Below are 13,876 nucleotides of genomic sequence, written 5' to 3' on the forward strand. Positions count from 1 at the left end.
AAAGTGAGACTTCGTCTCAAACAAACAAACAAAAAGAAACAGAAAAAGAAATGGTAAAGAAAGTTCTTCAAGCTGAAGAAAGAGGACACTAATGAGTAACAAGAAAACACATGAAAAGTATAAAACTCAACGGAAAAAGTAAGTATATTGTCAAACCCAAAACACACTAATACTGTAATGGTGGTGAGTAAATCAATTATATATCTAATATAAAGGTTAAAAGAGAAAACTACTAAGAATAATTAAAGCTAGCCAGGCACGGTGGCTCACACCTATAATCCCAGCACTTTGAGAGGCCGAAGCAAGTGGATCACCTGAGGCTGGGAGTTTGAGACCAGCCTGACCAACATGGAGAAACCCCATCTCTACTAAAAATACAAAATTAGCCGGGGGTGGTGGCGTATGCCTGTAATCCCAGCTACTCACAAGGCTGAGGCAGGAGAATAGCTTGAACCCCTGGGAGGCGGAGGCTAGGGTAAGCCAAGATCGAGCTGTTGTACTCCAGCCTGGGCAACAAGAGTAAAACTCCGTCTCAAAAAAATAATAATAATAAAGCTACAATAATCTGTTAAAGATACAAATTATTTTTGGCCGGGCGCGGTGGCTCAAGCCTGTAATCCCAGCACTTTGGGAGGCCGAGACGGGCGGATCACGAGGTCAGGAGATCGAGACCATCCTGGCTAACACGGTGAAACCCTGTCTCTACTAAAAACTACAAAAAACTAGCCGGGCGAGGTGACAGGCGCCTGTAGTCCCAGCTACTCGGGAGGCTGAGGCAGGAGAATGGCGTGAGCCCGGGAGGCGGAGCTTGCAGTGAGCTGAGATCCGGCCACTGCACTCCAGCCTGGGTGACAGAGCAAGACTCCGTCTCAAAAAAAAAAAAAAAAAAAAAAGATACAAATTATTTTTAAAATGTATATTGTGACATCATGAACATAAAACATGGAGGAGGAGGGGGAGTAAAAACATAGAATTTGTGTATGTGATCAAAGTTAACTTGTTACCAGCTTATATACCAGTTATAAGATGTTTTATGTAAGCCACAGGGTAACTACAAAGCAAAAGCCTTTGCTTTTGCAAAAGATAAAAAGAAAAACTCCAAAGCGAACCACTACAGAAAGCTATTGAGCCACAAAGGGGAAAAGTAATAGTGAAAGGAACAAAGGTTCTACAGAAAAACTAGAAAACAATTAACAAAATGGCACTACTAAGTCCTTACCTATCAATAATTACTTTGATTTTAAATAGATTAAATTCTCCAAACCATAGGCATAGAGTGGCTAAATGGATAAAAAACAAGACCCAACTCTACGCTGCCTATAATAGAGACTCACTTCACTATAAAGGACACTCACAGACCTCATAGACTGAAAATGAAGGGACTGAAAAAGATATTCCATACAAATGCAAACAGAAAGAGAAGAGAGGTAGCTATACTTATTTCAGACAAAATAGACTTTAGGTCCAAAGAGAACAAAGCTGGAGGCATCACACTACCATGTTTGAAAATATATTACAAACCTAACCTATAGTAATTAAAACATCATGGCACTGACATAAAAACAGACATGTCAACCAATGGAATAGGATGAAGAGCCCAGAATAAATGCATATATCTACAGTCAATGGATTTTTGACAAAGGTGCCAAGACTACACAATGGGGAAAGGACAGTCTCTTCAATAATGTTATTTGAAAAACTGGATAGCCACATACAGAAGAATGGAAACGGACCCTTATCTCACCCCTCAACAAGCATCAACTTAAAATAGATTAAATTTAAGACCTGAAATTATAAATCTACTAGAAGAAAACTTAGATGAGAAGCTCCATGTCACAGGGGTGGACAATTATTTCTTGGCTATGACCCCCTAATGCACAGGCAACAAAAGCAATAATAAACAAATGGGATGACATCAAACTAAAAAGCTTCTGTACAGCAAAAAACAAACAGGCCGGGCGCAGTGGCTTACGCCTGTAATCCCAACACTTTGGCAGGCTGCAGCAGGTGGATCAGAAGATCAGGAGTTCGAGAGCAGCCTGACCAACATGGTGAAGCCCCGTCTCTACTAAAAATACAAAATTAGCTGAGCGTAGTGGTGCATACCTATAGTCCCAGCTACTCATGAGGCTGAGGCAGGAGAATCACCTGAACCAGGGAGGCAGAGGTTGCTCTGAGCCGATTGCACTCTAGCCTGGGCGACAGAGTGAGACACTGTCTCAAAAATAAAAATAAAAAATAAAAAAGACAAACAAATGGCCAACAGATAGATTAAAAAATGCTGAACATCTCTAATCATAAGAGAAATGCAAATTAAAGCCACAATAAGGTATGGCCTCACACCTGTTAGACTGGCTATTATCAAAAAGATGAAAGATAAGTATTCGCAAGGACACAGAGAAATGGAACACGTTTAACGCACCGTTGGTGGAACTATAAATACAGCCATTTTGTAAAACAGTATAGAGGTTCCTCACAAAACTAAAAATAGAATTACCATATGATCCAGCAATCCCATTACTGAGTATAAATCCAAAGGAATTGAAATCAGTATGTCAGAGGTGTCTAAGACTCACTTATATTTGGAATCTAAAAAAGGCAAACTCACAGAAGTAGAGAGTAGAATGGTGACTACCAGTAGCTGGGGTAAGTGGGGCTGGAGGGGAAAAGGAAGATATTGGTCAATGGCTACAAAAAATTAAGGGAACAGGATCCTGGTGTTGTACTGCATAGCATCATGATTACAGTTAATATATTAATTTTTCAAAAGAGTTAAAAAAGGGAACTTTAAATGTTCTCACCGCAAAGTAATGATAAATATTTGAGGAGATAGATATACTACTTGGACTGATTTGATCAGTGTAGAATGTATGCATGTATCAAAACATCACATTGTGCCCCATAAATATATACAATTGTTATTTATTCATTAAAGATAGATTTTCCTTTTTATTTCTTTATGGTAGGAATGGCCTTTATTGGATGCAATGGGAAGCAAAAGAGGAGACCTGAAATCAAATGAGAAAGCATAAGCATCCTCAGGAGCAGCCCACTGGATCTCAGTTCTGCCCTGCTCAGAGAAGTTCAGTATCCAGGCAACTGAGGACAGAACTGGCTGGTACCAAAGACATGATTTGAGGGGGCCAGAGCCCCTTTCCCTCTGCCTCCATACATAACAGGGAGCAGGACCACACAGTCAGTCCCTGACAAGAAAAGGAGGGTGGATTTTCTGAAATATGATATTCACCATTAAAATTAACAAGTTAACAAAAGTAATATTTTTTGAAAACAGCTTTTCTAATTGTACTACACATGGTCACGACTTCTTAAATAGAACACACTGTACATGAAGACTGGGAACCAAGCAAATGTTAACTTATGAGTATCAACTGCTCCTTATACCCTCACACAGTGACAACAGTGGGAGTTATTTAGTGGGATAGGGTTTTTGCTCCCAGCCTAGAAAGTTCCAGCTCCTGTAGTTTTCTGCTTTTTGAATTTGTATCCCAGCCTTTATAGTCTATCAGGAATCAACTCTTTTTCTTTTTCTTTTTGTTGAGATGGAGTCTCACTCTATCACTAGGCTGGAGTGCAGTGGTGCAATCTCGACTCACTGCAACCTGCGCCTCCCAGGTTCAAGTGATTCTCCTGCCTCAGCCTCCTGAGTAGCTGGGACTACGGGAATGTGCCACGCCCAGCAAATTTTGTATTTTTACTAGAGATGGGGGTCTCACCATGTGGGCCAGGGAGGTCTCGATCTCCTGACCTCGTGATCCACCTCCCACTGTGCCCAGCCCAGGATTCTACTCTTAAATCCCCTCTCCAATGTTCTGCGTGGGGATTCTAATTTTCTATGGGCTACAAAAATAATAAAAAGAAAACTATTACAATAAATTTTCTAAAGCATGCTCTACAAAACACTAGAACTGAAGACTCTCCAGGGAAAAAGATTGCATAATCAACTATGTCTGGGAAAGGATGTATATTTCCTACATTTCCATTTGGTAGGAAATAACTTTTTTTTTTTTTTTTTTTTTTTTGAGGCGGAGTCTCGCTCTGTCGCCCGGACTGGAGTGCAGTGGCCGGATCTCAGCTCACTGCAAGCTCTGCCTCCCGGGTTTATGCCATTCTCCTGCCTCAGCCTCCGGAGTAGCTGGGACTACAGGCGCCCGCCACCTCGCCCGGCTAGTTTTTGTATTTTTAGTAGAGACGGGGTTTCACCATGTTAGCCAGGATGGTCTCGATCTCCTGACCTCGTGATCCGCCCGTCTCAGCCTCCCAAAGTGCTGGGATTACAGGCTTGAGCCACCGCGCCCGGCGGAAATAACTTTTTTTTTAAGATGGAGTCTCGCTCTATCGCCCAGGCTGGAGTGCAGTGGCGCGATCTCGGCTCACTGCAACCTCCGCCTCCCGAGTTCAAGTGATTCTCCTACCTCAGGCTCCAGAGTAGCTATGGCTAAAGGGGCCCGCCACCATGCCCGGCTAATTTTTGTGTTTTTAATAGAGACAGGGTTTCACCATATTGCCCAGACTAGTCTTGAACTCCTGACCTTGTTATCCGCCCGCCTCGGCCTCCCAAAGTGCTGGGATTATAGGCATGACGCACCATGCCCAGTCACATTTATTATTTAATGTGTTAATAATAAGCACAGTGAGTCCCTTTCGTAGACTCACTACGCTTATTAACACGTTAAAGCTCTGAGAAGTCCTAAAGAAACCTCGTAAATTTTGTATAACATGATTATTCCTGATTTTAATTTGATACAAATTTTTTCCTCTAAGAGTCTGAAATAATATCCCAACACTGATGACTCTAAAATGTTCTCATTTAGGGTGGGCAATATCCCCTCCACGTTACCCATTCTTCCCCTCCCTCTTTCATCTCAGCAAAATCTTGGTAATTGAAGGCCATCATATTATAATGTTACATTTCCCTTACTCGAAGCAACAGAAATATTTCCCTGAATCCAGTTACCAACATACCTCAATATTAAAATTTAAGTAGCATAATACTTTTTTTTTTTTTTTTTTTTTTTTTTGAGATGGAGTCTCACTCTATCACCAGGCTGGAGCGCAGTGGCACAATCTCGGCTCACTGCAACCTCCACCTCCTGGGTTCAAGTGATTTTCCTGCCTCATCCTGCCAAGTAGCTGGGACAACAGGCGCATGCCACCACGCCCAGCTATTTTTGTATTTTTAGTAGAGATTGGATTTCACCATGTTGGCCAGGATGGTCTCAATATCTTGACCTCGTGATCCACCCGCCTCGGCCTCCCAAAGTGCTGGGATTACAGGCATAAGCCACCGCGCCCGGCCTTCAGTAGCGTAATACTTTTTAAAACATGGCATCTAACAGCTTAGGAGACACTCACATTATCACATTTGAGCATAAACCTACGATGGAGGTATTGTCCTTTACAGATAAAGAAACTGAGGTCCTAAGAGATTCTGTAAGTTGTGGAAGTAAAGCTATTGTGATCAAGTTGGGACAGGTCTTCTGACTCCGAGTCTTTTGACCTATCCACTCTCCCCATCATCGCTGTGCAGTGAGAGGGACAAAGGGCTTGGCATGGTATCAGAAACTAAACTGTTTTCTCAAAACCAGGCTAAATATTCTCCCCAGTGAGTAAACTCAGCTGTAGCCAAACTAAATGCTGTTCCATAGTCAATCAATGAATGTAGTAAATGGACTTTGTCAGGCATATGCATTACTTAAGGGATTCCCCGCTTTTTCAAAATTCAAACTTTATTCTTCAGACTGTTAGTTTTTAGAATAGTGCTAAGGTTTTGCTTTTAAATGAAATGGAAGATAAATATTTTGGCCATGGAAGGCTTGCACGTTACTCAGAGCAAAGGTTACCAGCATTCACAATGCACTCCTCACAAGAATAGCAGATTAGTCAACTAAATATTAGCTAACAACCATGCTAGTGCTATTAAGGGAACTTTGTCTAACTGCATAACATTGTAACAAATGCTCTTCTAATTGGATATATAATCCTGAAGGGAAACAAGATCATACTTTGAAACAGAGGATTTTAATAGGACAGAGAAGCAGCAAAGATAGAAATATCTACTAAAGATATTCTAGACACCTAACCATTTCATTCCCACTTTAAAATTGAAAGAATAAAAACATGTTAAGGAAATAGCTTAATCCTGGGGAAGGGTGGGCTTTAAAAGCTATGGATGATAATTTAAGAAAGCAAACAAAACATTTCAAGCACACCAAGGGCATTCCACATACCCATGAGCCACCATCAGCAATAAAACATTACAGATACAACTCAAGCCCTGCATGACTCCTCCCAGATTCCCTTATCCTTCATCTGTCCTCAGAAGTAACCACTATCCTGAATTTGATGTTTGTGTTTCCCACGTTTATGTATTTTTACATGGTTATGAATCCATAAAAAATATAGTAACTGTTTTTCATGTTTATTTTTATAAATGTAATTGTATGTATTTTGGTAACACAATACCTGCACTATACACACAATTCAAAAGTACAAAAGTATCTACAGTGCAACACAGTGTCCTGTACCTGGTCCCCTATATTGAGCAACTAACGTAAGGAAGCTTGTGTGTATCTTTAAAGAGACACACTCTATATATAAAAGCAGTCACACTTAAGATACAGATTTGCCCCTGCCTTTTATACATAAGTGGTAGGCATATTAAACACACTGTTCTACTTTTTCCTCTTAAAAATACACCCTGGAAATTGTTCTCTAAAATATACAAAGTTCTTCCCTTTTTCTTCCTTAATGTTTGCAAGGTATTTCACTACATGGATAAACCATTATTATGACACTATTAGAAAGGTTACTTCCAAAGTTTTGTATTAATATTTACAACAATATGGCAGTGAATAACCCATTATTTCATACACATGAGTACATCTATAGAATAATTCCTAGAAGTTGAATTGTTAGGTTAATTTTAATAAATGCTGTCACACTCATGTAGAGGTAGGATACCAATTTATACTCCACCAGCATAGTATGAGTGGTTCTGTAGGTTTTTAAAATTTATATAAACAGCAGACTATACATATTCTTATATAACTTGCTTTTGAGGTCTAACCTTATACTTTTAAGATTCGTTCACAATGATATATATAGCTCTAGTTCATGTTTATATTTTTTACTTATAGGAATTTTTAAATAACTTTGATAATTCATTCACAAAGAGTACAGTTACCTATGCAGTTGAAATTGCAGTTTCACACAGAAATACGAACTTAGACCAAGCTTGGTGGCTCACGCCTGTAATCCCAGCACTTTGGGAGGCCGAGATGGGTGGATCACCTGAGGTCAGGAGTTCGAGACTAGCCTGGCCAACGTGGTGAAACCCCGTCTCTACTAAAAATACAAAAAAAAATTAACCAGGCATAGTGGTGGGTGCCTATAATCCCAACTACTTGGGAGGCTGAGGCTGAAGAATCGCTTGAACCCAGGAGGTGGAGGTTGCAGTGAGCTGAGATTGCACCATTGCAATCCAGCCTGGGAGACAAGAGTGAAACTCCATCTCAAAAAAAAAAAAGAGAAATACTTACCAACTTAATAGTTTATATGTATAAATAACTCATTTGCCGAAGACACACCCAGCCTACCAAAGAGATCATCTTCTCTAGAAAAATTAACAAAGACTGCCATTTTAATGATATGACTCTGCTCATCCATGCTTTTTTTGGGCAGAGGGAAGGCCCACAAGGGCATGGAACCTAACACCTTGATAACTAGAAGTTAAAAAAAAAGATGCGCTGGAAACAATAAAAACAATTCAAGCATAATCACAAAATAACCCTAGTTTTCTGTAAACTTTCCTCTCTAAATGCTACCACTAAGTAACCAAATTTTTTGGCCTATAAAACAATCACTCCGAACTTCCAGCCTACTCTCCCCGCAAAATTAAATTTCCTATAAGCATGGACTATCATACTGGGACTTTTTCTGCATATCAACATCATATATTTTATTAGATCCCTCTTCATGTTAAATTTACCAATATGTATAACTAATTTTTAAAGCTTTCTTTACTCCAAATTGTCTAAATATATGGCTAACCCTATTATTTGCAAGAATTCTAGCATAATTAAGGCTGTTGGTGTTAATTACCAACATCACCACAATAGTGGCCATTTCTGCCTGTTCACTGAGTATCCATGTCCCCCTTTCTCTCTCCTAACAACACCCATTTATGTGTAGGTGTTTACCCTGTCCCCCTACACTATCCAAGTACTTAGAAGATGTCTCCTGGCCCAACACGGTGGTTCAGACCTGTAATCCCAGCACTTCAGGAGGCCGAGGCAGGTAGGATCACCTGAGGTCAGGAGTTCCAGACCAGTCTGGCCAACATGGTGAAACCCCATCTCTACTAAAAATACAAAAATTAGCAGGACGTGGTGGCACACATCTGTAATCCCAACTACTAGGGAGGCTGGGGCAGAAGAATCACTTGAACCCAGGAGGCAGCGGTTGCAATGAGCTGAGATCACGCCAATGCACTCCAGCATGGGTGACAAGAGTGAAATTCTGTCTCCAAAAAACAAAAAAGAAGTGTTCCCTGTTCACCACATCCACACTAACATTTCCTGCTTTTTTGATTTTTTTATTATGGCCATTCTTGCAGGAGTGAGGTGGTATCACACTGTGGCTTTGATTTGCATTTCCCTGATCATTAGTGATGTAGAGCATTTTTTCATGTTTCTTGGCCATTTGTATATCTTCTTTTGAGAATTATCTACTCACGTCTTTAGCCCACTTTTTGATGGGACTGTTTGTTTTTTTTCTTACTTATTTGTTTGAGTTCATTGTAGATTCTGGATCTTAGTCCTTTTTCAGATGTATTGATTAGGAAGATTTTCTCCCACTGTGTGGGTTGTCTGTTTACTCTGCTGACTGTTCCTTTTCCTGTGCTAAAGCTCTTCAGTTTTATTGGGTCCCAGCTATTTTTCTTTGTTTTTATTGCATTTGCTTTTGGGTTCTTGGTCATTAAATCCTTGCCTGAGCCAATGTCTAGAAGGGTTTTTCCAATGTTATCTTCCAGAATGTTTATAGTTTCAGGTCTTAGGTTTAAGTCCTTAATCCATCTTGAGTTGATTTTTGTATGAGGTTGAGAGGTGAGAATCCAGTTTCATTCTCCTACATGTGGCTGGCCAATTATCCCAGCACCGTTTGTTGAAAAGGGTAAACAGGGAACATTTCTACACTGCTGGTGGGAATGTGAACTAGTACAGCTGCTATGGAAAACAGTGTGGATATTCCTTAAAGAACTAAAAGTAGAACTACCATTTGATCCAGCAAGCCCTTCTGAAAAGAAGTCATTATTCTAAAAAGATACTTGCATATGCATGTTTACAGCAGCACAATTCACAATTGCAAAATCATGGAACCAATCCAAATGCCCATTAATCAATGTATGGATAAAGAAACTGTGGTATATATATACATGACGGAATACTATGCAGCCATAAAAAGGAATGAATTAACAGCATTTGCAGTGACCTGGATAAGACTGGAGACTATTATTCTAAGTGAAGTAACTCAGGAATGGAAAACCAACATAGTATGTTCTCATCACTGATACGTGGGAGCTAAGCTATGAGGACGCAAAGGCATAAGAATGATACAGAGGACTTTGGGGACTTGGGGGGAAGTGTGGGAGGGGGGTGAGGGATAAAAAACTACAAATATGGTGCAGTATATACTACTCGGGTGATAGGTGCAGCAAAATCTCACAAATCACCACTAAAGAACTTATGTAACCAAATACCATCTGTACTCCTAAAACTTAAAGAAAAATTTAAAAAATAAAACAAATTTTTAAACAAAAGAATATGTCTCCCACCCACCCACCTCCTTTGCACACACACATCAAAGGGTCACATTCCTCCAAGGGCAATGCCATCCCCCTTGCTAATGCCTGCTTAGGAATACAAGCATAAGCCAATTGGCCCATGGCATTCCTAGCCAGAGGGACTGGATGAGCCAATGAGACTCGTAAGAGGTATGCTGGCTTTCCCTGCTCTGGAGAACCACAAACAAGTTCTTCACTAGGTGAAGCTGGATTTTCTATTACTTGTGGCAAAAAGCATCCTAACTGTTAACTTAAGAAATGAACAGGTTAAAGATTCTGATCGGGAAGGCGCAGTGGCTCACGCCTGTAATCCCAGCACTTTGGGAGGCTGAGGTGGGTAGATCACCTGAGGTCAGGAGTTCGTGGCCAACATAGTGAAACCCCATCTCTAAAATACGAAATTAGCTGGGTGTGGTGGTGGGCGCCTGTAATCCCAGCTACTCGGGAGGCTGGGGCAGGAGAATTGCTTGAACCCAGGAGGCGGAGGTTGCAGTGAGCCAAGATCGCACCACCGCACTCCAGTCTGGGCAACAGAGCAAGACTCCATCTCGAGAAAAATAAAAAAAGAAAAAAGAAAAAAAAATAGACCTGACTTTATTCAAGCATTTAAGTCTATATTAGGGGAATGACGAACACCCTAATCCAAGCAGAACTCTGGGAAAGGGTGGGGGCAAAAATGAACACTTTTTTTTTTTTTTTTTTACAAACACTTGTAAACTAAAAAGCAGTCTGTAATTGCTAACAAGAAATATCATAGCCAAAGATAAAGTTAAAACTTCCAGGGCACAAAAACATCTTATTGGCCTTATATGGACCTGTCCCAATGGCTGTTATTACCCAATTCTTGCATTTGCTTCTTAATTTGCTTCTTACTTCCTCCTGACATTGTCAGCCTTGCCGATTTTCGTAAGAAGGTTCAGGCAGTTGCTTCCCTGTGGGATATACAACAATTTTCCAATTCTATGACTCAGAAAATGGCAAGAGAAGGAAGGGTTCTTCTCTTCTAACCCTAGACAAAATCAGAAAATGTTTATTTAGCTCTGGGAGAGTAAGGCTCAGTTGAGCTACCGTACAGACTTTCACAAACTTTTTTTCTTTCAAGTCAATTATTTACCAAGAACTTAGTATATGCAAGTCAGTCTATTATTTATCCAAAGCCAATGCATGAATTATTTTCATCAGTTCCAAACTTCCTTTCTCTGCATCCCTTATAGCAAAGTCAAATATTTTAAAGAAAAAAAAAAAAAGTCACACCTCACAGAACTTGCAATTAAACGTTTTTTTGCCAGAATTGGTGGACTGTAGAGCAAGCTTATTTCCAGAATATTGTTTTGAAAGAGTCCACACTTTTCTTTCTTTTAATTTCAATAGCTTTAGGGGTACAAGTGGCTTTAGGTTACATAGATGAACTGCATAGTGGTGAAGTCTGGGCTTTTAGTGTACCCGTCACTCGAATGGTGTACAGTGCACCCATACGCCTTTCTTAAAACAAAAGTTCAAATGATGTGCACTTAAATCGTTTATTAGAATACAAATAGCCTTTGAAAATAAGTGCAAACGAACTGTATTAATAAAGTAATAAATACTATCTGGAAGTAACATCTGAACTAACAACCAAGTTTCGCACGGAGAAACTCCTGTTAATTCGCAAACACTAAAGGCACAGTCTCATTCAGAACGTAAAGCATGCATCGCAGATACTGAACCAGTTTACATTCATTAACTGCTCCGAAGGAAACCAGTGATCCTTTCCGAGGAGATGGCCTTTTTAAAAAAATGATGTTGGCTACCCACAAAGAAACCTTACTTCTGCGGAAACACATGTCGCACTCGGGAAACAGCAGGGGCCGGTAAATCGACGGCCTCCTCCAGAGGACGGAAATACGGACGACGCCGAGGACCGCCAAGGAAGCGATGGGCTGGCCCTGAGCCAAGGGAGCACAACCCGGGCGCACAAGAGGCTGTCTCCCCGGGGATCGCGCCCGGCGCCCCCTCTCAGCACCCAGAGCGCGCCGCGCCGCCCGCCTGCCCCACCTGGGAAAGTTTGCACCTCCTCATCTCCGCCCCTCGCACCTACCAGCCCCTCCGGCCGCGGCGCCGTCGCCATGGCGACTGGTCACCACCCCACCCCCACCCAGCTGTGCTGGCCGCGCCGCAGCCCCGCGGTGGCTGGGGAGAGCTCCCGCAGGATCCGGGACAGGGGCTGCCCAGCCCTGGAAAGAAGGGACGCAGCGGACGGGGGAGGATGAAGAGGTGCGGAAAGCGGAAGTCGTGCGGCTCCCCAGCTGGGGCCGAGCCTAGCCCCGGGGATTCTCACCCTTCACTTTGCCGAAGGTGCCGACCCCCAGCGTGTCACCCAGGATGTAGTGGCCGATCTTCACCCGCCCGTCGTGTTTCTGCTTCTCGGCTGTCGCCATCTTTCTCCAGGAACTGAGTCTGCGCATGGCGCTGCGGGAGGGGGCGGAGGGGGCGGGCAGGGCCGCGCCGGGGGCGGGCGGGGAGGGGGTGGGGACGCGGGAGGGCAGCCGCCGAGCTGAGCCACCGCCCTGCGCCGCCAGCCCAGGCCCCGCAGCCGCCGTCGGGCGCAGACGCTCCCCCTGGCGGGGCGGGCGGGGGCTGCCGGGAGAAGCACCGGTACCCGCCTCTTCGCCCCACATCCTCGGGCCTGGGCGCCCGCCCACCGGCACGCGGGGGGGGGGGTGCTTCCTGGAACGATTAGGCGAACCGTCGCCCCCCCGGCTCCTTTCTCCTCTGGCGGAGTTTCTGCCGGCTGTGATCTTCCCTAATTACCACTCTGGGGTCGGAGAAGACCCTTCTGCGGGTGATTCCAGAGGGGAGATGAGGACTGGGAAGCCCGCTTGAGTGATGCAGATCTGTGGCTGGTTACAAGGGGCGCGTGAATTAAAGCAAGGCAGGGGGCACCGCCCTGCCACTGCTTTCTAATCTTGATTCTGATCTTTCCTTCTTGGATGGAATCTAGAAGCCGCAGGAGTTTTCACTTGCGTCTGAGATGGAGTTTCCCGCTCCCCCCTCCCCGCCCGCGCCGGCACCACCACCACCGCCAACCCGCGCTCTTTTTTCGCTTAGAGCCGGTAAATTGCTACTGGGCACCACGATGGCTCTAGGAGCGCTGTCGGTGTTTTCTTCTGGAGGTGATCCTGAAATTTCCTCCCCAAAGCAAACTCTGTTGCGAGGAGCAGGCTGGGGATATGTACAAGTGAATGTGTATTCCAAGAGGGGGATGATACGCAAATCTTTTGGTGTATAGGAATTAATACTTTTAGATTATCAGTAAAATGCATACATTCACTGGACTGAGAACAAGGCTTACGGTTACATCAACCGGATCAACAAATATTTATTGTAATTACAATGAGTAATACTTAATCTATTATATAAACATAAATGGAACCATACCATAGCATAAAGTCTGCTTATTTTTAATAAAATGTTTGAGTCTGTTACTCAATTCCACTCCTCTAATTAGTAGTCAAAATCAAGAGTTCTGTTTTAAAAAGTTTATATTCTCTCAGTTTTGGAATGTCATAGCACTGGGCCAGTGTCAATGCCCCTCCCCCGCAAAAAATTGCACCTTCATGAAAAGGGTATAAAAAAGTAAAAAACTAATAATGTAATTTGTAATCCCAACAAAAATCAATTACCCAACTCTCCTGATTTTCTCCTCTCTGTTTCTGAAATCAAAGTAACATGCATTAGGCACTGTTTTCTTCCAAGGAAGATATTGCAGGGGAAGCAAAAGTTTCTGCCTTTGAGCTTAGAATTACACCAGATAAGCAGGGAACAGTTTCAGCTAGCCTTAACCAAATTCCTACTGTATTGAGGACTGCACATTGTTTGAAGAGCAAAAAGTTAAGAAATCTTTGATTACTGATGTATTTGAGGGGCAGGTGGTGTGGTGGTTACTGTTGTAACTTTTGGTGTCTCACTTTTTCACTTTTATCTGTTCGCCTTGTGAATTTCTACACAAGGCATCTCTGTAAAGCAGAATTTTTG

The 13,876-nt window shown here is 42.6% G+C and overlaps 1 protein-coding gene and 1 non-coding gene across 4 annotated transcripts in view; both read right to left on the minus strand.

The window, feature by feature from the left end:
- The window catches only part of PRKAA1 (protein kinase AMP-activated catalytic subunit alpha 1), a 41,124-nt gene extending 27,852 nt beyond the window's left edge, over nucleotides 1-13,272 (minus strand). For 2 of the 3 annotated variants that reach the window (XM_023216462.2, XM_031935418.1), the window contains exon 1: nucleotides 12,180-13,272. In XM_023216462.2, coding sequence (XP_023072230.1) covers nucleotides 12,180-12,519 — 340 coding nt within the window. In that variant the 5' untranslated portion in view covers nucleotides 12,520-13,272. Of the gene's footprint in view, nucleotides 1-10,699; nucleotides 10,795-12,179 lie in introns of all 3 variants that reach the window. The other variant, XM_023216463.2, reaches the window with a different exon arrangement.
- On the minus strand, nucleotides 3,086-3,220 carry LOC111545619. Its single transcript, XR_002732512.1, has one exon. It is a non-coding gene; the product is annotated as a small nucleolar RNA SNORA57 (small nucleolar RNA).
- Nucleotides 13,273-13,876: the final 604 nt, after the last annotated feature.

The sequence above is a fragment of the Piliocolobus tephrosceles genome, chromosome 4 (assembly GCF_002776525.5).
Source record: "Piliocolobus tephrosceles isolate RC106 chromosome 4, ASM277652v3, whole genome shotgun sequence".
In the NCBI taxonomy this organism is placed as follows: Eukaryota; Metazoa; Chordata; class Mammalia; order Primates; family Cercopithecidae; genus Piliocolobus; species Piliocolobus tephrosceles.